Consider the following 25,071-nt stretch of genomic DNA (forward strand, 5'->3'; position numbering starts at 1 on the left):
CAACACACACAAGGATAAAGGGTGAAGCTCTTTGTCACGGCCGAGGAATCAAACACATGGGTGGGGTGGGGGGTCTGTTGTTTCTACACTCGGGCAAAAATATGCTAATCAACCTTGAGGCCCCGCTCAAAACCAAACCAGCAGAGCCTCGTTCCTTCGCGGTGCGGCAGATCTGAAGGAGTCTGGAGCTACAACAAGCAGATGGCAGCGGCTTCACCAAGCAGTTCAGCAGACTCACCAGAGGCATCCTCCATGTTGACTGCAACTGTTCAATTTTAACTAATCTAATGGCAAAGCAGGTTTTACATCCATCTTGGTGGTCTACACGTCCTTAGATGAATAAATGGAATAATGCCTTATTAGTCCTTTTGTCAGTGAATGACAGGAAAAAAACAATTTTAGCCCACGTGTCATTTCATCTGATAGAAATCTGAAAGTTTTCACGGATATTCCATGTGCAACATTTGCAGAGGATTACATCAACTTCAACTCTGCAGGGCAACTATCGCATTATCTCATCACTCCATTGTCAGGGGTAATGCAACACAATGGCATGGAAGAGAGGGAGACAGAAACAGAGGGAGGGACTGATCAGTGGAGAGAACGCGACAGATGCTACCTGTCTGTCTCAAAGGTACCCTGATTACTAGAAGATGAGGAGGAGAGGGGAGGAGGCTGCATGCCTGTTCATCAGCCCCGGCAGAACAACAAACAGAGAAATTGAGTGTGTGCGTATCTGGCTGTGTGTGTGTGTTTGCGTGTCAATGCGCTGAATGTGTCCCTTCCACCAGTGAGAGCAGAACGGAAGTGTACATGTGGCTAATGAACCATGAACCCCCAGCTCTCCTGGGGTGAGGCGCACACACAAATGGGATGAAGGTTCCGACAGGATGGTTTAAGTCTGATAAACCAAGGACAAGACAGAAAATGCCATGTGCATGGCTCACATGCACCTGCAAATACTCATTAAACGTTTTTCTAAGAAATATGTGAACATGCGTGGCGTCCTCTGCAAGCTGTCCATCAAAACAATAGTTGAGGCTTAGACTGACCTGCTCTACCCAAATCCTGTTGTGACACTTAGTCAGTATGCTCATTGGTCATGCTGTTGACCAAGCCCATTAACACACCAACCAGCAGGACACAACATGGGAGGGAAAAAAGGATGTCCCCCCTCCAAAATTATGGTTATCTTTGACACTGAAACGGGCGGGATGGATTACATCGACCACAAGCACAACACTGGACAATGGCGAGGCTGGGCGGGAGTTTTCTGGTTCTGCGTTGAGTATTTATACATCACAAACATAGTCAGGTCTTCTTTATAACATTGTGCTTTCTTACAGCTTTGCACTCAATATCATTCAACACATTTAAGCCTTTAAAACATAAAGGATGGAAAGAAAGCAGAAAACAAGAACAAGTTTTTTAAAAAAGTTAGCCAGGAGGGGATAGGACACAGTATAAGAAATAAAAAACAGGAAGCTAAATGAAGATGAATGTTGAAGAAACTAGGAGATGGTAGAAGCATTAGGGTATTGCGGTGATTATGAAGGGTGTTGAACAAGGAGTCACATGTGTGTTTTTACACACATTTATGGAGATGTTTGCAAAAGAAGGTTATCGTCAATCTGAACAGATCTTTGAAATTTCAAGCTGCAATTGGGTCTCTCTTTATTGGTTGAATGCTGTAAAGCATTCAACCCTTTGTTTTCCTGTTTCTCTTTATTTATTGGTTGAATGCTGTATAGCATTCAACCCTTTGTTTTCCTCTTACGCTATCTTCCGCCGTTTTTCGGCACTTAACTCCTTCTACAATTTTCAACCTATTTTAACCATTCAACTATTAAACTGTTCAGCTCTTTCAGCTTATTACTGCTATGACTTTTGGTTTTTCAAATCCTTGAACTTTTAAAGATATTCCAGGATTTTCCATGATTTTTTCTCCATTGAAATACATGGAGAATTTTTCGTGCAGAAGTTCACAGTTAAACTTCTTCTGCAATTTTTCACCTATTTTAACCGTTCGACTATGAAAATGTTCAGCTCTTTCATCTTATTCCAGCTATGACATTTTGTCCTTCAAATCCTTGAAATTTTCCAGATAGTCCCGGTTATTCCCGGATTTTCCAATATTTTTGCTCCATTGGCCACACCTTTGCTTCTTTAAACAACTGTAACTTTAACATTCTTTTGGCTAGAGACACCGTTCAAACATTGAAATGTTCACAAGGTTTTGGACTTCAATATAAGGCTCAAAATTATTATGGGATGGCAACACCACCTACAGTTTGGCGGCCATTTTTTGCCAAAATGTGAGGCAATTTTAAACTTCTTCAAACTTTCGCCTATTTCAATCATTCTACTATTTCAATGTTCAACTCCTTCAGCTTATTCCTTTCAGCTATTACTTTTGGTCCTTCAAATCTTTGAACTTTTCAAGGTTTTCCAGGATTTTCCAAGATTTTCGCTCAATTTAAATACATTGAGAATCCTTGAAAACCTTTGGTTCTTTCAACCATTGTAACTTCAACATGCCTTTAGCTAGAGATACCGTTCAAACGTTAAATTGATCACAAGGCTTTGGACTATAAAATAGGTTTAGAAATCATTATGGGATGTCGACACAACCTACTGTTTGGTGGCCATTTTTTGACCAAATCTGAAGCAAATATTGCATTTAACTTCATCCATGGCTGGAACTGAACATATTGAAATTCACTGGATCTGGACATATAAGGAATGTGGGCGTGGTTAGCCAACAAACTTCATTGCTATGGACGTCCAAAGGTTTACTTTTTCTGATTTGTCTGAAACTGACGTCGATTGGTTCGTCATCCCCAGGCGACCCAAACATAAAATGGTTGCTATGGAGATAGAATCAATAGAAAAGCCGCCATTTTGAAAAAAGTGGATTTTCTATCAACTTAGACATGTAGCTTTTACCAATATGATACTCTCAAACAATGTGTTTTTTTGAGTCGGTTGATGATGCTGATTCCAATGCTAGCACTTTTAGCCATTTTAGCAACATCTTCAAATTTTCAACAGTTCAGCCATTTTTTCAACAATTTCAGCTTTAATGCTTAACTCCTTCTACAAATTTTGACCTATTTTAGACATTCTACTATTACAATGTTCACCTTTTTCAGCTTATTCCTACTAGGACTTTTGATCATTTAAATTTTCAAGGTTTTTCCAGTACAGTTCAGACATTTCTTCAGCAAATTCAGCTTTCATTCAGCAGTACAGCATTCAACCCTGCATTTTCTTCTGGAAATGCAGCTCCTTCTAGTTATTATTATAGTATCTTCCGCCGTTTTTTGGCGTTTAACTACTTCTACAAATTTTAACCTATTTTAACCATTCTACTATTAAAATGTTCATCTCTTTCATCTTATTTCTGCTATGACTTTTGGTTTTTCAAATCCTTTTACTTTTTAAGATATTCCAGGTTTTCCGGGAATTTTTGCTCCATTGAAATACATGGAGAATTTTTCGTTCAGAAGTTCACAGTTAAACTCCTTCTACAATTTTTCACCTATTTTAACCGTTCGACTATGAAAATGTTCAGCTCTTTCATCTTATTCTAGCTATGACATTTTGGTCCTTCAAATCTTTGAACTTTTCCAGATATTCCCGGATATTCCCAGATTTTCCAATGTTTTTGCTCCATTGGCCACACCTTTGCTTCTTTAAACAATTGTAACTTTAACATTCTTTTGGCTAGAGACACCGTTCAAATATTGAAATGTTCACAAGGTTTTGGACTTCAACATAAGGTTCAAAATTATTATGGGATGGCAACACCACCTACAGTTTGGCGGCCATTTTGTGCCAAAATGTGAGGCAATTTTAAACTTCTTCAAACTTTCACCTATTTTTACCATTCTACTATTACAATGTTCAACCCTTTCATCTTATTCCTTTCAGCTATGACTTTTGGTCCTTCAAATCCTTGAACTTTTCCAGATATTCCCGGATATTCCCAGATTTTCCAATCTTTTTGCTCCATTGGCCACACCTTTGCTTCTTTAAACAATTGTAACTTTAACATTCTTTTGGCTAGAGACACCGTTCAAATATTGAAATGTTCACAAGGTTTTGGACTTCAACATGAAGTTCAAAATTATTATGGGATGGCAACACCACCGACAGTTTGGCGGCCATTTTGTGCCAAAATGTGAGGCAATTTTAAACTTCTTCAAACTTTCACGTATTTTAATCCTTCTACTATTACAATGTTCAACCCTTTCAGCTTATTCCTTTCAGCTACGACTTTTAGTCTTTCAAATCTTTGAACTTTTCAAGATATTCCAAGATTTTCCAGGATTTTCCAAGATTTTTGCTTCATTTAAATACATGGAGAATCCTTGAAAACCTTTGTTGCTTTCAAGCATTATAACTTTAACAAGCTTTCAGCTAGAGGCACCGTTCAAACATTGAAATGCTCACAAGGCTTTGGACTTCAACATACGTTTTGAAATTATTATGGGATGGCAACACAACCTACTGTTTGGTGGGCATTTTTTGACAAAATCTGAAGCAAATGTTGCAATAAACTTCATCCATGGCTGGAACTGAACATATTGAAATTCACTGGATCTGGACATATAAGGAATGTGGGCGTGGTTAGCAAACAAAGCTCGTTGCTAAGGACGTCCAAAAGTTTACTTTTTCCGATTCATCTGAAACCGACGTTGATTTGTTCCTCATCTCCAGGCGACCCAAACATAAAATGGTTGCTATGGAGATAAAATCAATAGAAAAGCCGCCATTTTGAAAAGAGTGGATTTTCTATCAACTTAGAACATGTAGCTTTTACCAATATAATACTCTCAAACAACGTGTTTTTTGGAGTCAGTTGATGATGTTGATTCCAATGCTAGTACTTTTAGCCATTTTAGCAACATCTTCAAATTTTCAACAATTCAGCCATTTTTTCAACAATTTCATACTTTCATGCTTAAGTCCTACAAATTTTGACCTATTTCAGCCATTCTACTATTACAATGTTCAACTTTTTCAGCTTATTCCTGCTAGGACTTTGCACCTTTAACTTTTCATGGTTCTTCCAGTACAGTTCAGCCATTTCTTCAGCTAATTCGGCTTTCATTCAGCAGTACAGCATTCAACCCTGCATTTTCTTCTGGAAATGCAGCTCCTTCTAGTTTTCCCCTTTACAATTGTATTTTTGCTGCAGGATAAGGATTTATTAAAAAACTTTTTTTTAAACTTCTACCATTGTGCAGTGCACATGATGATTGATGATCAGATGGTGTAAGTGTACCACACTTGAAAAAGAAAATCCATCAATATATGACATTAATAGGAGGCACATTCTGGCTCAGGATGGGAAAAATGTATTAATCAAATATGAATGAACGTCACCAACATGCAGTCCTGCACATTTGGGGGTGTATCAAAAATAAAATCATTTTTAGGATGTTTGCCACAAAAAACATGATCCCATTTTGCTGTCTAATGTAAGTATTAGAACAACTTATACTGCAGGTTTCTAGTGAGATAAAGTTTGTTTGTTAGGTTTATGATGATGTGGTTTGCGATTTTTATTTATTCAGGAATCTTAACAGGACAATACCTATGAGTGTGTTTCTTTCGAGAAGAATCCAAATCCAGTTAAAGCCACACAATAATACAGGACATTTGTTTCTTTAATAACCCTAGTATCATATAGCAGTTTGTTCTCATACATTGTCACTACACGAGGTTATAAGAGGAATACTACCAAAACAGCAATTGACGAAACAAAGTAGAGAAGAGAAACAGATTCCAATAATCTGTAAGTTTAATACTGATTCAGTGTTTAATTTACAACGGTTTTCCTGGCAACAGAATAACAGCATAATTAGTAAAGGTCATTCTTTACTCGACTAACGATATTTGCTTTATACTTTAATTAGTTTTGTTTTAATTTGATGTACTTGTTAATCATCACATTTAGAACCGTGCAAAGAAAAGTCTTGATCTTCAGTGAGTAACACAGAACAGCTGATTTTTTAGAACTACTGATGATAAATCAAGACCTTGCATGTTGGTTAGGTTTGGGCTCATTCAGGAAGTGGTAATCACATGTCATTAGCTCTCATCTTGTCAGATTGCCCTGACAGATGAATGAAAGAAAAGCAGCCGAGAAGACGTGAAGCCATGATCCCGACACATCCAGCTGAAGGCAGATTAAAGGAAAGCAGTGCGTCTATCAAAGACTCTTAAGCTTGTCTGTATGATTGTCCTCATTCACAGCTTTGAAGGATGGATTAGTTTTAAATCAACATTTCAATAACCAATTATTCAGTCACAAATTGTGACATTTGGGGAAATAATCCAACGTAAAAAGGATCTTTTTGCTGTCAATATCCTCCAGTTTCTTGGTTGTTGAGAGGTAACCAGATAGCTGTGACACAATTTACAACAACAACATACATGACATACAGCGGTCTCTCGCTAGATTATGGATTACCATGTGGGGTCTTGCTGTTTACTTTTATCAGCATAATTTCGCTATTTTTTTTTTAATTCAACATTCTGATTGGCTGTTGAATTTGTCAATCAATCAATCTCCTCTGTGGTGTCTCCTGTACAGAATGCATTCAGTTTGCCAAATCTACATAAATCTTCAGTCCCTATCGGATCTTTATTTTTATTTACTGGACTTGTTTTTTTTTTTTGTGAAGCTTTGAACTTTGAGAGTTCAAACAAGAAAAAAAAAGTATGAAAATGTTCATGTCTATATGAGAAAAGTATATTAAGTGTGTGGTGAGGGGCTTTACAGCTGAAGACATCTATAATTTCACTTTGCGAATTTCACGTATTGCTGTTTTTTTTTAGAATGTAACCTCAACGATAAATGAGGAAACATTTACATGCCCTTTATTGAACTATTAATGTTAGCTCAAATACATAGAATTGCATCTCATTTAGAAACTACAACTGCTGGAGAGGAATGCCCTTCCTGGATCAAACCCTCAATCTACTGGCTAAAACCCAAAACAATGCACACTGGGCAACAGTCGGGAGGATATTCAACTGTAGGAAGACATACAGCCTGTGTCACATATGAACACACTTTGGATCCATCCATTTATTTTGGCAAACAGCCCCTAGAATGGTGAGAAAGGTAGAGGGCTTGTAACCAGCTGGTTGCAGGTTTGAGCTTAGCTGCCATCACAGTCCGCTTGCGTCAAGACCATCCAATAAAAACTGAATACACAAGTCACAAATGGTCATATGGATTTCTTTGCTGTGGGGATTTTTTTTAAATGGGGAGCAGCCAAAAGAAAAAAAAAGTTCATTTAAGATCGGTGTGATGAAACCAAAAGCTTCAATGATTATTACTTTGACTCCTACTCATTAAGTGACAAAGGAACTGAAAAAAAGGCCCGTGTTGATCTTGCTTTAGCGGCCAACATATTTCAACGGTCCATCCCTCATCATCCAATATCCAAGACTTCCAATACGAGTGACATGCATAACACCACCCCACCCCCTTCACCCGGTCTGCCTGTACCGCCCTTTTACCGCACCCCCTTCCACGCCACGCTGGCAGCAAGGGCAGGGCAGGTGGCCAAGCCCGTCAGTCAAAGAACCATCGCCACGCGGCTTCACCACAGACACCAATTACCACACAGCAGGGGCGCGGCCTGGCAACCGCATGGCAACCACATGGTCCAATCAGGGTACACAACAACAGGGAGCAAAAACTGCCAAGAAAATTAAACGAAGCAATGTGTGTGTATGCATGCCAGTGTGTTTGTGTGTGTGTTTGCAGGGCAGGCATGTTGGAGCTTTCCAAAGCTAAGCCAGTACAAATCAGGGAGCTAACAGAAGACAGGTAGTCACTGTGTCCTTTTAATATCCGTTTGCTTTGTTCGCTGTGCTGTTTCAGTTCTAACAAAACATATCTTAATCATTCTGTGAACAATTTCTCATTGAATAATTCTAACATGATGCACGTGGGAGAGTTTTTGCCTTTTAATGTGTTTAAATGTGATGGTATGCGACATTTTTGCACCTGCAAAAAATGATGAACGCAAGGGACAAAGTCCTAAATGTAAACCAAGTAGCTTTGAGCTTTACTTTAAAAAAATGTAAATAAATAATATTATACAAACAGTTTAATTTAGATAACACTGATACTTTCTGTTTAATAAACTCTTTGGTCTGAAAAGCTAATAAGTATACAAACCAATTCAACAGGTTTCAGTGGATTAAGTCAGGAAAATAGTTTTTAAGCAATTTATTTATTTAACCGTAAGAAACTATATTGCATTTTTGCCTTTGACATTGTACAGAATATGTATCTATATTAACAAAATAAAGAGGCTTTTACAACATTTTGGAACATTTTTCAAATGAGGGACAATATCCAGAAATTGCAACATTTCTCATGCATACAACTTGGTTGTATTACATTACTGGATTATATTTTTTTATGTTGTAGATATTTTTTGAGGGGGGGGGGTGTTTGTGTTAATATGGACAGTGTAAGGGACACAATGAGGAAAGAAAGAAGAGGAATTTTAGCCTTTTTCTGCACAAACTTACCCAACTTTTATTTGAGTTTATAGTAAGATGCAGAATGTAAAATTATGGAAAAGCAAAACACAATTTGGAAGAAGCCCCGAGTATAAATAAAAAATGTGAGTTAAAAAACAAAAAAGTCATTTCTTCTGCACTAAAGATGTTGAAAAACTGATGTGATACAAAAAAATCTTTACCTAATTCAAGAGATCAAAAAGCTAACCAACAAACTTGTTTTTGGCACTTTGAATCAAATCATTTGCATATTTGGGATGTCAGTTGCATCACATCGTATTCCAAAAACACCAAAGTGGCCCAAACTTGACTTTATTTTACCAAAAAAAAACAAAAAAACTCTTAAATCAAAAAGTGTTGACATTTTATCACCAAAGTCATACTTGCTTACAAAACCACAAAATGCCTCTAATAAAAACTGACCAAATTATTCATGGAGTCTCCTTTGTCTTTTGCAGTGAAGCACACAAACACTCATCGTCTGTGAGGGGCAAATATATTTTAATAAAACCACTGAGTTGCAACCTCAATTTCATTTTGATGAATTTCCTCCTGCGGGAGAGAGCCAAGCAGAGGGCGGGAGGGCAGAAAGGCGGGAGAAAGAAGCAGGGTTATGGGGGGGGAGCAGATAGAATTTTCATGATTGTTATTTTTGTTATTATACAGAATGGGGGTGTGGGAGGGTAGATAAATGACGTTGGTTAATGTGAAACATTTTTGCCGAACACTCCATTATCGGGCAGGTTGGGCCCGTCGAGGGGGTTATTTTTCCAAGGGATCTTTGGCCCTGGTAATTAAGCTCCATTCACCACGTCCTGTTCCCCGAATTAAAAATTTGTCATTAAGTGGAATTTACCATAATGCCTTTTTATCTGCCGGCGCTTCAGCTTGTGTGAACGTGTGTGCGGGATTGAAACGAAGGAGGGGCAACACGAGAGGGCAGCCAACACACTGTGAAGACATGCTCACAAAACACACACACACAAACTCTCACACACACTTCGGGGAAAAAGGCAAATTGAAAAACTAAAGTAATCCTGGACAGCGGCACAAGTTTGTGCGATCAAACACACAGGCATTTACAATCATGCCTGAACACAACTACCCTTCAATCCTAGAAATCCAATGCCTTTGGCACAATTGATTAATGGTGCTTTAAAGTTTTAATTTAGATTTTTCTTTTCTCTTTCGTTCTTCTAATGTATGCTGCATCGCCTTCTCTGTCACACACATACAAACACAGACAAAGAGTCTGTGTGTTTACGAACTTTTTCCAGGGAGATGGCCCTCATAAGCAAGGTACAAGCCAAGAATGATTGAATGGAAGAATCTTTGTCTCTGTAGGCTTTATAAACAATACAATTATTAGTCTTTAATTAGAGCAGCTCCTCTGCGGGGACAGGGGACAGACAAAGAACAATAGAGGATTAGAAGAGGAGCTCCTAATATGGCTCTTTTATCACTTAATTCAGATACAGCTCATAAATGCATCCTGCTGGGGTTTTTTCTTTGCATTTGACAGTCTAAGGTTATGATTGGATGACAGGTTTAACAGAGAGAGCAAACCCTCAACATTTTTTTTTACTTCTTTCTGTACAGTTTGGTTTAAATAATTGAAATTAGATTACCATAATCAAAAACAAGAAAATAGAATCATATTTTTTAAATCAAACTTTCTAATACCAAACTGGTTTACAGTGCTGGGTAAAACGGCCAAACTACTGATTTGATTTAAAAATTTGGCATTTGGTTTAATTTGACAATTTTCCGTTCTTAAACCAAATATATCTGGTTATGAAAAAACAACTTAGTGTAATTAGGGATTCCTACTTAACACAAGATGAGCTTTCTGTTAAAGAAATAAACATGTTTACATTGAAATTAACCTGAAATCTGTTTATGCTTGGAAAAAATATAGTAGGAATTGCTTTAAAAATATATTAATTGAGTTTATGAATGTATCTAATTTTCCTAATGATTTTTGATCAGATTTGGTCATAAAATTACTCTAAACCCATCTGAACTAACTTAAAAAACATTATTCTATTATTTCCAGGTCACCAAGTGTCAAAACTTAGAAACAACAGTCAAAAGAACAGACATAACAAATATTACTTTATTAAATAATGATTGGCAAACAAAACTATCGTTAATCTCCACATTGTTACAACTAAACAGATATTATTACCAAAACAAATTGACAGGAAACAGCATTTCCTCTTCCAAAATAAATAATTCTTCAGTTTTGACGTTGTGACCTTTAGATCAAAGACAAAAGAAACAACTGAATGAAATAAGTGGGACCTTTAAAAGTCAAAACATGGAAATCAGTGTGAGGATAATAACCTACATGAGTCATGTCACTTTGACCCTAAGAATGCAACAAAAAAGAGGGAATATACAAAGTTAATAAATGAAAGCTAATAATTGAAATTTAAATACTCCATATCTCTATAGGACCCATGCATTCAAAGACCCTTAAATGAAGAAGAGCAGGACAAGGAGTTAGAGGGGGAAGAAGAAGTGTGGAAGGGTGAAACAGTAATAAGTTGAGAGGATAGGAGTGGACAGATGGCAGAGGTTATGCCTGGTTGAAACGGCAACACTGGAGGAGGGTCGTGTGTGCGTTTGTGTGCGTAACTGAGAAAATTACGTTGCTTTCCAAATATAAAACATACATCAAACTCATATCAGTCAATCTAAGGCAAATTTCATTTAAGACCAAACCCAGTGCCCAGCAGAATTTACTAAATATAGGCTAAAATAATTGCACCCCGAAGCAGTTGACTGGCAGATAAAGTCCAGCTAAGGTAAACTAAATAGCCGACTGAATGACATCATGCTGTCAAAGCCTCCAAATGTATGTCAACAGTGCAGGAAGGAATCTGCAGGAGACGCAGGCGGAGGGATGGGGCGTCTTATTTAGTGTCGTTTAATTTGCTCCTCTCCTTTCCATCCATCCCTTGGCTTTTCTGACAGGTAATAAAAAGCAGGAGCTTTCCTGACAAGCCCATTTGAATTTGGATTGAATAATATGACCGTGGGGTTTCCCACAGAAAGCTCTGTCCAAGCGTGCAAGGAAGCACCGAGACTGAAGACAGTGGCAGCTCCAATGCTTGCAACTGCGAGTCTGTTTGTGTGCACTCAGCACTGCGCACACACGCATGTGCACACACAAACACACACTTGCTGGCATAATGGTAGCTAATGCAACTACTATAATGAATTCCTGCAACTACCCACCATGCCAATCCAATATGCTTTCCTCCACATCTGGGCCTAACCTCCCCACCACTCACTCTCCCTCCCTCTCCAAAAAGCCCTCCATCCCAACTCTTCCCCCTGCACTCACCTCCCTTACCTCCAGCACCACCTCCTGCTCTCCAAAGCTGCTGAAATCCCATTCCCCATGGGGCAGGCTAAATTGAATTGCCGTGTTTATAGGAACAACAGGAGCGCTGCTTTAATATACCTTTGAGTTTATGCCTAATGCCTCCCTGCTCATACGGCAGGAGCTCCAACCCTTAGCTAACACGCACTGCTTTTATGGAAGTGGAAAGAGACAGAACGGCAAGGGATAAGGGTAAAGAGATCGTGCTTGTTTTTGTAAACGGCGGGAAAAGTAATAAGTCTGTTAATATATCCCAAAGACAAACATGTATATTTGTTCCACAGCACCACAGTTAAGGACCATCCCTTTCCTAAAAGCTGTATGATCTCGTACATCTCAACGATGAATGAAAACAAATGCTAAGACCAAAAAAAAGGAGGCCGGAAGATGTATATATTTTTTAGATTAGTAAGTAATTCTGAATAAATATCTGGCATATCAGTGTAGGGAGTCGGCCATGCATGTCGACTTGCAAACATCCTCCATTTTCTCCTCTTTCTCTGTTCTCCCTCTTGTCCCCTTTCTCTTTTGGCCATGTGTCAGCCTACAAAAGGCTTGCAGTACAAAGGCAGGAAACAGGTCTGAGACACTCAACCCAATTACTATTGATCCGTCTGCACTCAAGAGGACAGAAATGTGCTTACCTGCATGCCCACACACAGCCAAACAAACACGAACAGGCTGATCTTTCTCCATATAACAAGTCCTGTAAGGTTGCAAAGAGTTATTTGGCTCCAACTGAATTTTCACACTCTCTTACAAAAAAGTCTAAAACTGGGTAAAAGGGACTCTAATACAGTACCTCAAAACAACAAAAATCTGTGTCAGAGTTGGTATTGCAAAAAGCACAACCAGACAAACTCTATGGGCACATAAATCTTTTAAAATGAGGCAAAGTGATTCTTCTTTTTATTTCTAACTGCTGACATTTATTTTGTTGAGTCTGGACCCCCCCCCAATTGAGTGTTCATATATGAAAAATGCAAATAAAATAAAAAAGATATTCAGAAAACGTATAGGAGGCTGGAGCAAACACTTCATCATAAAAGTGACCTTACACAAAATACACTAATTGTTTGAATCTACTTTTTATTTTCACTATTTGCTTTTTTTCTGACACAATTATTAGGGGTGTAATGATTAATCAACTTAATCGATTTATATTCCTACAATTCAACCAGATTGGTTTGGCTGAGGCAAGTTGTCAAATGAACCTATACCATTATAAAATCATTTCAAAATGATATAATTCGATTATAATCGATGCTGGAAAATACCATTTAGATTGAGGCACAGTTGGTTAATTTTTACTAAAACGTAAAAACAACAAAGTGCATCACAGCGGACAAAACGCGTGATGACAGCAAAAAATGATTTGCAAAGACATGAGACCAAACAGTGTGGTCGAATGTTCTAATAATGTTCCATTTTTTAAATTATTTTGATGTGGAAAAACAACAGTCGGCTGAACTTTATTAAACGACAATATGAATGGATTTTCCATTCATTCTTGTTTACTTGCTTGTTTGTACACATATTTCATTTACACTCATCTTGCAAGAAATACAAGGAATCTGGAAAACTTCACCTGCACCGTTGAGTAGCCAGGTGTTCACCTCTGAGTCACACTGGTTGAACTTTTTGGCTAAAGATGTCCTGGATCAATTTAAGGTCAGTGAATCGGATCGAATTGGATCATTCAAAATAAACCAACATCAACTATGAGCCGTATCGACAACCACAAATTATGAAGCAATCGTTAAAATGAACTGTTAGACCTGTAAAAATTATGCTCTTATTTCAACTGGTATCTAAAGCCAAATATTTTCAGTTTTTCCTTTGGGGTATTTTAGTTTAATACAACCATTTTATTGCTGTATCTTTAAATAGTTTTAAAAATGACCTTATAAAAGTTCAACAGAATTAAATCGTAGTGTGATCAAGTACATAATTATAGAGTACATCTACATGATTTTTCAATAAACAACCTTAAAGATGAACACTAGGGATGCCAAAATTCTAGGTTTAAAACCAGAATCGTGGGTAAATGTTCATCCTTAAAGAACTTTTATGCATTGCGATAATACTGGTAAAGAAGTACCAACTTATTAGCTAAAACAAAGAAAGCTGTATCCATATGTTAATTTTTTTAAACAAGTATCGTCTGACTTCTCGCCTAAAATCTTTTTAAATGTGAAAATCTCAGCTAGATGCACTTGCTGTATGGACTCACACACTCACAGGCATTCAAAACCAGTCCCACATTAAGAGTATGATGAACTATGAATTTGGTCTGTAAGCATGTGAAGAAATATCAATGACTAAAGTCCCCAACGAGTCGGCAAATATCTCCTCCGCTCTGATTTTATCCACAATAATTAAATTTCTCTCCCAACGCTGACTGGGGCTTTATCAGCCGCTCGCCACCACAATCTCGGCATTTCATTTAACCATAATCCCCTGGATAAAGGGGCGGCCTAGGTGTGCTAATGCACTGGCACACGTGCATGCAGCAACACAGGCAATGGGCAAAGGCTTGATAGACATTCACAGACACACACTGCAACAAACCACGATGCAAAAGAAAAAAACGTTTCGGGGCTAAGAGAAGTCCTGACACTTTTAGACATGTGAAGTGATAAAGTGTTAGAATAATAAAAAAAAGCCTGGCCACATTCGTGATGCATGCTCAGAGGTACTGGAGTAAATCTTGCCCTTGCGAATCTAAATACTGTCACATAACCAAGACCTGGTGTTGATGTATGGAAAATAGGGCAGAGGAGAATACAGAGCTGACATAGATTGGAGGAAGAGCTGAAGATTTATGAGTTCCTTCTGACAAAAATCCTTAAAGTACCACTCAGATCCTATTTTGATCTATTGTAAAAGCGTTCCCAGTGGTCCTTTAATTGTGATTATGCTGTTTTTAGCCAAAATCAAGAAACCTACGTCGTTTTCTAGGACACAGTTTCGGCGTTGCTGCAGTTCATCAGAAATTTGCCTGAGGTGTGGGAGGGACTTTTGCCGGGGAGTAAGCCAGCACTGATTTCCCATCATCCCACTGTTTACACAGTCTCTTGCTAGCTTACAGCCTCATAGACCCAAGCTAACATGAGCGGTCCAACAAAGATGGCAAACAATATCGGAGCTATCCAGCCGTACAGTTTTGAGTCAGATGCCGGCTCAGACGAGGAAAAGGAAAGACCTACATGGATCTAGTCGTCTGAAGTTGATGCATCAGAATGGACCGGAGTTGGGAGTTTTTGGTCCCCAGATTGTAGTTTGTACGTAACTACTACTACAAGCTTTTTTTTTTGAATTGTCTAATTTGTCTACTTCCAATTCCCATGATTTCGATAAATACTCCGAAACGCAGTTTTAATTTTTTCATTTTCTTGATGCAAGTCCTCCATCATGAGAAAAAAAATTATACAGGACATTAAAACAACAAAAACACAATTTTCAGAGTTGATCATTATAATTAAACACAAAGAACATCAAGATCTAGAATACATTTGTGTCCATTTGTCAACAAATGTTCCAAAAACATAAAATTTACCACGATGACATAATACATCAACAGTTTTTATCATTACAGATTTATCTGCATTCCTGCACCAGTCTAAACCTTTCCGACTCATATTGTTAGACATACGGTTTAGATCTGTATTTCAACCTTTTTTTTCCAAGCAATCTATGATCTGATGACTAATTATCCTGTTTGATATCTAGTGTTTGGATGATCGATTTTTATCATGACACCATTTCCCCAAACACCTAAATTTGAGTCTCTTAAGCTGTGAACTTCTATTTCATGAGATTTGTTGCTATTTGCTCCCTAAATGGTAAAATGGTATCTACTTTTATAGCGCTCTTAGAAGGCCCAGAGCACTTTACAGCCACAGCCCCATTTACCCATGCACACACACATTTAAAACACTGATGGCACTTCCACTGCTGAACACTGGCGCCAACCTATAACCACCACGAGCAACGTAGGGTCTTCCCCAAAGACACTTCGACACACGGGTGGACAGGGCAATAACGAAGCCTGCGATCTTTTGATTATAGGTCGACTGTAGGTCCCCTTGCACCACAGCCCCATTTGTAATTCATTTAATTTAATTGTTTATTTTAATCGGTGCCTCCCTAAACTCAGGTTTAGTATAAATGTCAGCCTCTATGACGAGGATCATGAAAATCCTGAACTTAAAAGCCTTCAAACAAGGGTTACATGCTACAATCAGATGGAAAAAGTGGCTACAGAAGCTGATGGAAAGTGAGCATGGGTGAACGGACTCAAGGATGAGGAAATATGTAAAGACTGCATGAAATTAGGAGTTGGTGCCAGTAAGGCCAGACCAGGCCCAGCTGGTCTCTGTCTGACGAGGGTCTTAATTAAGAGACATGGGCAGAAGCCTTGGAGTGGCCACATACACACTGCCAAAAAGCCTCTGGAGAGAAAACTGCTAAACAGGGACACTTGTGTGTATATCTGTGTGGTACAATGCCAAGAGTCTTCCTCTCGTGCACACACGTACTAACACACACACACAACCATCCTCTGGGACCTTCTGAAAAACATTGGCCAGCTATTATTAGGTAACCTTTTGCATACCGAAGCAAGTGTACCCACCCTAAATGTGTGTTTGTGGTTCTCCCTCTTATCCTGTTGACTGTTAAAATGAACTTATGAATCCAAAACGGCTCTCCTCTTTGCTACTGGCAGAGAAAAGGGGGAGAAAAAAGTGACAGAAAGAGGAGGTGTAGATTGGCAAGAGGGGGAGAGAAAAAAAAGAGGTGATTTTATGGATCCATGACTGCCTTTTGCCCATTGACCCCTCCTTTGCTTGCTTGTCTTTCTCCTCTACCTCATCCCAAAAACGTATTAATATTAATACACGTGCTCCCTACCCCTTTCTTTCAAATCCCCTCCCAAAAATAAAAAAAAAAACACCTTAGGCTACCAGTTAATAAAGCCCTTTCAAGGACCCCTCCCTGCCCAAAAACTAAGAAAAGACAATAAAGGGAAAGTTGGTTGGTCAAATAAAAGAACAGAAATTATTATAGTCTCATGGGAGCTCCCTTAGTTCCACTGTTACCCCCCACCCCACACAATAATTTGATTTCCTATTAAGTGATTGCTTAATTATAATGATTATTATTGGTAATTGTAATTGACATTTTTTGTCCCCTGCTACTCTCCTCTCAACTCATCCCACCTCGCTGCCAGAGTCGTCTTAAAGGAAACACCCAGGGGAGAGAATAGGTGGAGAAGTTCTGTCCTGGTTGGTGCAAAGCAGGTCAGTGAAAGCCCAAAAATGATGCAACGCTTTTAGAAGCCTGGAAACACAAAGCCAGTTGTACAATTTCTCTCAAGCTTTATTTAATCATCTATTATATCATTTCTGTGAGTATTTGGTCAAATGTGTCATTCTGTAGCTTCAGGGCACAATGTCTGTTCCAGTTCTGGATGGAAAAAAGGGATTTGTTTTACTCTCAAAGGGATATACCGGTTAAATAAGGGTTCAAGGAGGAGGTGGGGATTCCCTGTTCACCTATCACCCCATCCCACATACACACATTTAACTACAGTAGGGACCCTCTGGTCTCCAGTTTATTACACATTCCTGCAGGCTAGAGTTTTGCAAACAGGCTGTGGTAGGATTTCATACTAACTCACATTCATTCCAACAGCTATGACACTGATTTTGACACACAAAAACTCAAATCAAATTTCTTCGGAGAGCCCATTAATATTAGGAGTTGGAAACAATTTCATTGAGATCACATTCTTTATCTATTCTGAACTAAAGACGGAGAATCTTCGGTCCTCTGGGCCAGGGCACGGTTATTGGGCTCACCTCAGGCGTGGTGAGGCCGACATTGGCTCCGCACTTTTTGTCTTTGGAGGCACACACCTTCACACTCCAACACACACAACACATCCAGACTCATATCACACCTTCACTTTCGATCCAAAACGACACCTCATTTTAACAAGAACCACAAAAAAAAGGCACAATAAATAAGCATAAAAATATGAACACAACCAGAGTAAATAGATTTGAATTAAACTAATAATTACAAAATAAATTTCGAACAAGTTTTGTAGCTAAATCATTTAAATCTGTACTACTGTACTTAAAAGTCTCCTTGAATAATGCCTGCAACTAACACATAGAGAAGTGAGAAGTGTGTAGATGTTGCTATAATGTTTTCTGCTAGATTATATTTAAATGAAACTTCTCTGAAGACAAACAGTCTAATTCATACAAATGAGCACCTGCAGCCACAACCGCAGATGTCTGTGGGTGTTCAAGTCAAAGTTTCCAGGAAAAAAATAGCCACATTTTCATAAATTATTTTGACAAAGATTACTTTCAAACAGGATGATCTGTCCTTTCCAGATGCAGATACATGTGGCATATAAATAAACATATATATGTACATACAAACATAAAAGGTGAAGCAGAAAAAGCCCAGATGACATCTGAATCTCTGTGATGGCAAAGAGGACTTAAAAAGACTAGTTTTGTCAACGTGAACAGACAATTACAGGCAGAAATTACTTGTAAAACATTAAAGTAATACAATTAAAATTCATTATAATATTTCAACTTAAATTAAATGTAATTAGATAATATCTCAAATTTTAAAATCTAACAAATATTGTTCGAATTATGTTTACATATTTTTGCATTTTTTAATGTCTAACTACAAAAGATTAAAGCTCTAAAGAAGTGGATAATAATGTGAAAAGTCTTGTTACATATAAAAAAAAAAAACTTCAAGGTTCAACGCAGAAAAAAACATTGCTAGACACGAAGACTGAGACAGATTTCCGTTTGTGCATACAAAACCCTGGACCTCTGAGCTGCGCTGACGTCTACGCTGAAACTCGCCACTGGCAGACGGACGCCGCAGCCAATCCTTTTCGGGGCCCGTCTCCTGCAGCTTTCCACTACCCAAGAATTATCCAAGAAAGCTTCTAGATCCTCTAAATGTGCTTAATTCGAATTTAAGGAGGCTTATGTTAAGGAATGTTAAGAGCAGAAAATAAATCCTTCATATAATAATTATTTGTCACATAGATTCCTAACTTTTTTGTTATGTGAAATAATATTTTGTCAAATTAAAAATAGTACTTGAGCATATTTAATGTTCAAATTAATTGTATGAAATTGTTTGATTCATTTTTTTCCTTTTTACTGACAAAAAAAATCACTGATTTAAAAAACAACAACAATGCGTTCGGCTGAATTTCTCCCATTTTTCTTTGCATCCGCCGAAATTAGACCTACAGAGTATAGACTCGTCCCATTTGCATATCCTCTGTAAAAACTGGATAATACAAGTCAAACTATGGCACAGTGATTTCATGGTGTGTATGTGTGTGCCTGTTCAAACACACTGTGTGGTAGTGTGGGTGTGGCGTTACACCTCGTGTGGCACTGGGCAGCCAAGATAAGAGCTGATCCTATCCGTGTCTCCCTTCCGCAGTGCCTGCCCACCCACCCGCCCGCCCGCACACATGCACTCTCAGCAACACACTCACACAAACACCTTCTGCAGTACCCCAGCGTGCCATTGTGATCTCATTTTTGCAATCCAGATTGCCTGTGCATTCACATACTCTCACATATGCAATCAGAGTCGGCCAAAATCCATTTTTCTACATGTTGTACTCTGGCACGTGGCCTCGGGAAAACAAAACCCAAAAGAGATCTCTGATTGACAGAAACTGCAGGCCCAACCAAAAATCTTGCTAAAGTAGCACATTTAAACAAATGGGACAATAAGCTAGAATTTTCATCCAAGTAAGGAGTCTTCCAGAGATTCGTACTGGATAACAAGTCTGTAAAACCTAGAAGATGAGAAATAATAGAAAATAGAAAAGCTTACCTTCCTCCTCTTAACCTCTTAGCACGAAGATACTCGCTTCTCTCAAACTCGCCAAGACTTTCAGTCAAGCACACACAGTAACACACTCGTACTTAAGCACACTTTGATGTGATCGGCCACCCCGATAGTGAGCCAGAGCTGCCTCTCTAAGCCTCAAGCAAAGTTTGATGTGCACTGACCAAGACCGAGGGAAACAAAACACAAGCCAGGAGTACTGGGGGCAAGCAACAGAGGGGAAAAAAGTGTGACCACCGAGTGAAGTTTAACCACCCTGGATTCAAGTTGGGCTTCAGCACACCCCGCCTATACCCTGGATCCTTTACACAAGGACGTGCACCCTTTCTGGGTGGGAGAGGCAGGCGGCTTGAATCTTGGGAAGCCCATTTTCCATCTCTTGTTCCGTTTGGTTGCTGCTGCATAGCTTCAAGACAAGCGGGCAGCTCCAGTTTATCCGCCTTTTCTAATCTTTTCTTTTTTAACTCATCCAACGTCCTCACAGATCCACCCACCGACAGCTGCCCCTCACAGCCAGGTGCTAGACAGCCACTTTTCCAAGTGTATCAATGTTCTATATAAAAGGAGAAAACTAATCAATAAACGGTGCAAAATGTCTTTAATTTTACTTTAAATATCCTTCCTATGCCAACTCAGAGCTACAGAAATACTTTTATTCTTTTTTTTTCTATTCTTATAAGTTAAAACAACAAAAAAGGAGGTAGTTCTTTAACTTGAAATGTTGGCATCATTAGTGGTTCAAAATATGGTTGTTTTTTAAGGTCTTTTTTAATTTTAGTAATTTAGCACTATATTCTATTTTAAACTTTAGGAGGATATTGGGAATCTCTGCCTCTTGTAATGCTTCATGTTTGCTGAAGAACAACCAAAATTGTGTTTTTCTTGTATTACTATACTTTAATAAAATCAAATATAGTCAAAAGGTTTTGTTTTTGCTTTATTTTTTAAGCACCATCAGAAATAACATCTCCTCTCTGAGTGGAAAAGGCCCTGCGTATTCATCTGTATATAAAGAGTGGCATGAAATCAGCAGAAACGTCATGTTTTCCCAGCATTCCCTCCTTGTTCTCCAGTGTTTGTTTCTGCTATGGCTTATGAGCATCAGCTGATTAACTCAAAAGCCCTTAACTTCATCGACTACGTTTGAAGCGAGCGTCGGCTAAATTGTATCGTCAAGGAGTCAGATGTTAAGCCGGCATCATCGCTGGGGAGACTTTTTGATTTCCAACCAAAGGCAAGATCAGAAAAGGTGGAGACTGAAGGGTGAAAACTGAAATAACAAAAGAAAAAGTTACAAAAAGATGTTCACCTAAAATACTTTAGATTTTCTATCATAATGGCCTCACAGGTGAATTGCATTGTGGGAGACTATCAATAATATGTAACAATTAATTTTGATGAATTATATTGTTTGTTTCTTTTTCTATTATAAAAATAGGTCTGTTTATCATATTGTTATGTATTTCAATTAAAATATATATATATATATATATATATATATATATATATATATATATATATATATATATATATATATATATATATATATATATATATATATATATATATATATATTAATTACTATTTATAGTTGTCCAACAAACCTTACATTTGTGGTTAGAGGGATTGATTTGGAAGTGAAAATAAATGTTTGTCAGAATAAATTCTAAGGATCCTTTTCTCTCCTCAAGAGGACTTTAGCCATGTAGGAAACTCATTTTGGCATTGTTGCGAGCTGACGACAACAGACACAGTATTCGCTTTGATTTTGTCACCGAGCAAGGAATGGGAGTGCGGTTCAAGACTACTGAGGCCCGTCCCTTAATTTCCTTGCCTTTATTTGCCCCCCTCCCTCTTTTTTTTTGACAAAGCCCAGCTCCATTCCTCTCACTTGACTCTTTCTACTCCACACCCGTAACCCCCAATGTGCAGACATGAGGTCAAGCTCCAAAGATCACAGAGAGAAGCCAGACAAGAGACAGGAAGACAGAGACCTAAAATCCTCCTATCCTCCCAAAACCAGGCCAAGACCTCAAGCCTTCCCACCAGCTCCAGACCCCCCCTCCCTTTTCTTCAGCCTTGCTGTGTGTAGAGGAGACAGTGGGCACTCTTGCAGAAACACCAGCCCAGGGAAATTCAAATGAGGGGGAAAAAAATGGTAAGGGAGACAGAGATGGGAGGACAATAGTGAGAAAATGGGATAAAAGAAAGATGGGAGAGTGTGGAGGTGGGGGGGGAGGGGGCTGCTGAGGCTGCAGGTTAAGATAATGTAGATCTAAAGAGATTTGCAGGAAACATTTTTATTCCTTTTCTGATTACCCCCCCCCCCCCCCCACACACACACACACACACACATACACCTCCCACGCACTCCCGCTTTCCCGTTTGTTTGTCTGTTCTCGGCATAAGTGTTACGACTGTTGGTATCCGTGTGTATTTACACATGCATGCTGATTAGAAATTGAATATTTTATAAGCACCACCCCACACACACATATTAATACATAATGCACACAGGCATACTTAAAGATGCATCAGGGAGGAGAGCAACCAGGAAACAGACAGTGCCAGGAATGCTAAAATGTACAAATTTCAAAGCACAGCTGGTCCACAAACATACAGGTTTTTTAACCACGTAGACAACATGGCCTGCTCCTAATCATTTTGATGTGTGTAAACTGAGGGGCATGGTACAAGTCATTACTAAAGGTGTCCATCCTTCAAATCCTTCTTGTGAAAATGCACCAAAAAACTAACAAATTATAAATATTTTCTAGTAAGTTTTCCTGCTGACACATAAGAACAAACGCTCACCTGTGCTGCTGTCAGAAGCCCCTTCAAGGTGAAGCGAGATGGACTGGTCCTCGTCCCGCTTTCCTTGACCCAGAATCATCCAGTTCTCCAGATCCTCAGAATCTGATGAATCGGAGGAATCCGATGTGGTTTCGGACTCTGAACTGCTGCACAATACGGCCACTGGCACGGCAGGACTTCTGCTCCTCGTCTTGGTTTGCTGGGTGATCAGACAGTAAACATTTTTCAGCTTACACTGCTGCAGGTCAGCCTGTCCAACAAAGAGCAGCAAAATCTGCCATTCCACAAACCAGAATAACCCCCTTTATCGTGTAAAAAAAAAACGTAAAATACGCGACATGCTAAAACAGGAACGAGGGGGCGTTTTTGGAGAGATCAAACTTACACAGATGCCCTGAGAGTGACACAAGAAAACTTGCTCAACCCAGTCATTTCATTGGAAAAACCAGCATCCAAGAATTCACAGGTATTTGCTTTGACACACATTACCCACTTCATTTTTCTAGTGCTTACTGTGCTTGAGCTTTTCACTTTCAACAGATTCACTTAAGCTGATAAAAGGCTAAAAAGGGGAAACTGCTACTGGTTTTAGTCTTTAAGGAAAATCTGAAATGGTTGACGGTTAAATTTCCAGTTATCAAGTCCTGGAGTTTCTGTTTAAGGCCCCAATGAAAACCTTTAAAAGACCCACTCTATTGAAAATGGCGTTTTTGGTGTCTTTCAAACGTTTTTGTCATTTTTTTCATGAAGGAGGACATGCATAGAGAAAATTAAGTTAGAAATTGCGTTTCTAAGTATTTCTTTATTCAAATTGTGGTGAATCAAACAAAAAAAAGTCTGAAAAAGCCTGTTGCTGTGACGTAGACGCTACAATCGGCGGGCCACAAGCTCCTTGCTCTGCTCCATTGCGATGCATCTATTTGTAGACGACTAGATTCAAAGGTCGTCTTAGTTTTCCTCGTCTGAGCCGACATCTGGCTCAAAACTGTACAGCTGGAAAGCTCAGATGCTGCTTGCCATCTTTGTTGGACCACATATGTTAGCTTGGGCCTATGAGGGGCTGTAAGATAGCGGGAGAGCGTGTCAACTATTACAGTTGTGCCTAACTTTAAAAAAAACAAACAAAAAAAAAACAGCACACTTTTTTTCTGCATCCTGCTTGGCCGGAAACCTTGTCAATCAATCTCCTTTTTTCCCCTGTACAGATACATGCAGCTCTCCAAGTCCACATAAATCTTCCATGAAGATCAGATCTTTATTTTCATTCTCTAAGACTGGACTTATTTTTCTACAAATGTTTGAACTTCGAGAGTTTAAACAAGAGAGAAAAGTCTGAAAATGTTCATGTCTTTTTGAGAAAAAGGGTATAAAGTGTGTAGTGAGGGGTTTTACAGCCCTAAAGCATCTGTGAACCTACCTTGTGGGTTTCACCCATTGTGGGTTATATTTTTAGAAACGTACCCCCCATAATAAATGATGGAACACTAGTTTATTTCTGATTCAGGGTATATTACAGTCTCGTCTACCTGTTGTGCTGGAGTGGAAGTCTGTTGTTTGGGTAAAGCTCCGCCTTTCGAGGAACAGACTCCATCAAAATCCTCAGCAGAGTCATCAGAGATGGTAATGACATCAGGGCCTGAGTCGATCACTATAACTTCCTCAAAAAACGACGACGTTAACTTTGAGCCTTGGGGCTGAGTCTTCCTCTTCTTTGGTTTCTCTGTATTCTTTTTCTTGAGGTGTAGCTGGAGAGTGTCGCAAGCAGGTGAGGAGGGTTTGGTGTCAGTGTCCCGCTTTCTCTCATGTTCCTCCTCTTCCTCTGCATCGTCCAGGTCAGCCATCTCTCCAGGATTAGAGGAGTAGTGGAGCTGACTGTAGAGGTGAAACTCCAACTCACTGTTGCACTCGGACCCTTCCGAGTCTTCTCCATCATCTCGATATAGCTCATCCTCCAACTCCTCCCGGTTCTGCTGGGCACTGAACATTTCCCCAAAGCCTGCTGAAGGTGTGTAGACACATAAACACGCCTCACCAGCACACCTGTTGATCCGGGGATGTGAGGAGCAAAAACAGACTGAAAAGACAAGAAAACAAACATTAAACGTTCGAAAACCGGTCTTGGAAAATAAAAATATGCTCTTATTTAAATTATAATAAAAAATAAAAAAATGTAGACGCTGGGGTTCTAAAGAAAATGTTATTAACTGATTTATTTATTTACTTTCATTTTACACTGTAGATACACAAACTAGGTGCAGACAGTTACAAATATATTTGTCTTAGAGTGTAAACTAAAATAAAAGAAAAAATCCAAACCAAAAGAAATTGGTGATGGCCTTATCACTATATCAACATTATTATTTTAAAAGTCATTTTTAGATGTAGACAGG

The 25,071-nt window shown here is 38.8% G+C and overlaps 1 protein-coding gene across 3 annotated transcripts in view; it reads right to left on the reverse strand.

Annotated features, from left to right (window-relative positions):
• Positions 1–25,071, reverse strand: part of LOC144991194 (zinc finger CCHC domain-containing protein 7-like) — a 62,509-nt gene that overhangs the window by 31,928 nt on the left and 5,510 nt on the right. For all 3 annotated transcript variants that reach the window (XM_078945168.1, XM_078945171.1, XM_078945163.1), the window contains 2 exons: positions 24,208–24,755; positions 22,682–22,880 (listed from right to left, as the gene is read on the reverse strand). In XM_078945168.1, coding sequence (XP_078801294.1) covers positions 22,682–22,880; positions 24,208–24,666 — 658 coding nt within the window. In that variant the 5' untranslated portion in view covers positions 24,667–24,755. The remainder of the gene's footprint in view (positions 1–22,681; positions 22,881–24,207; positions 24,756–25,071) is intronic.

This window comes from Oryzias latipes, chromosome 1 (assembly GCF_053564925.1).
Source record: "Oryzias latipes strain Hd-rR chromosome 1, Olatipes_Hd-rR_3.1".
NCBI lineage: Eukaryota > Metazoa > Chordata > Actinopteri > Beloniformes > Adrianichthyidae > Oryzias > Oryzias latipes.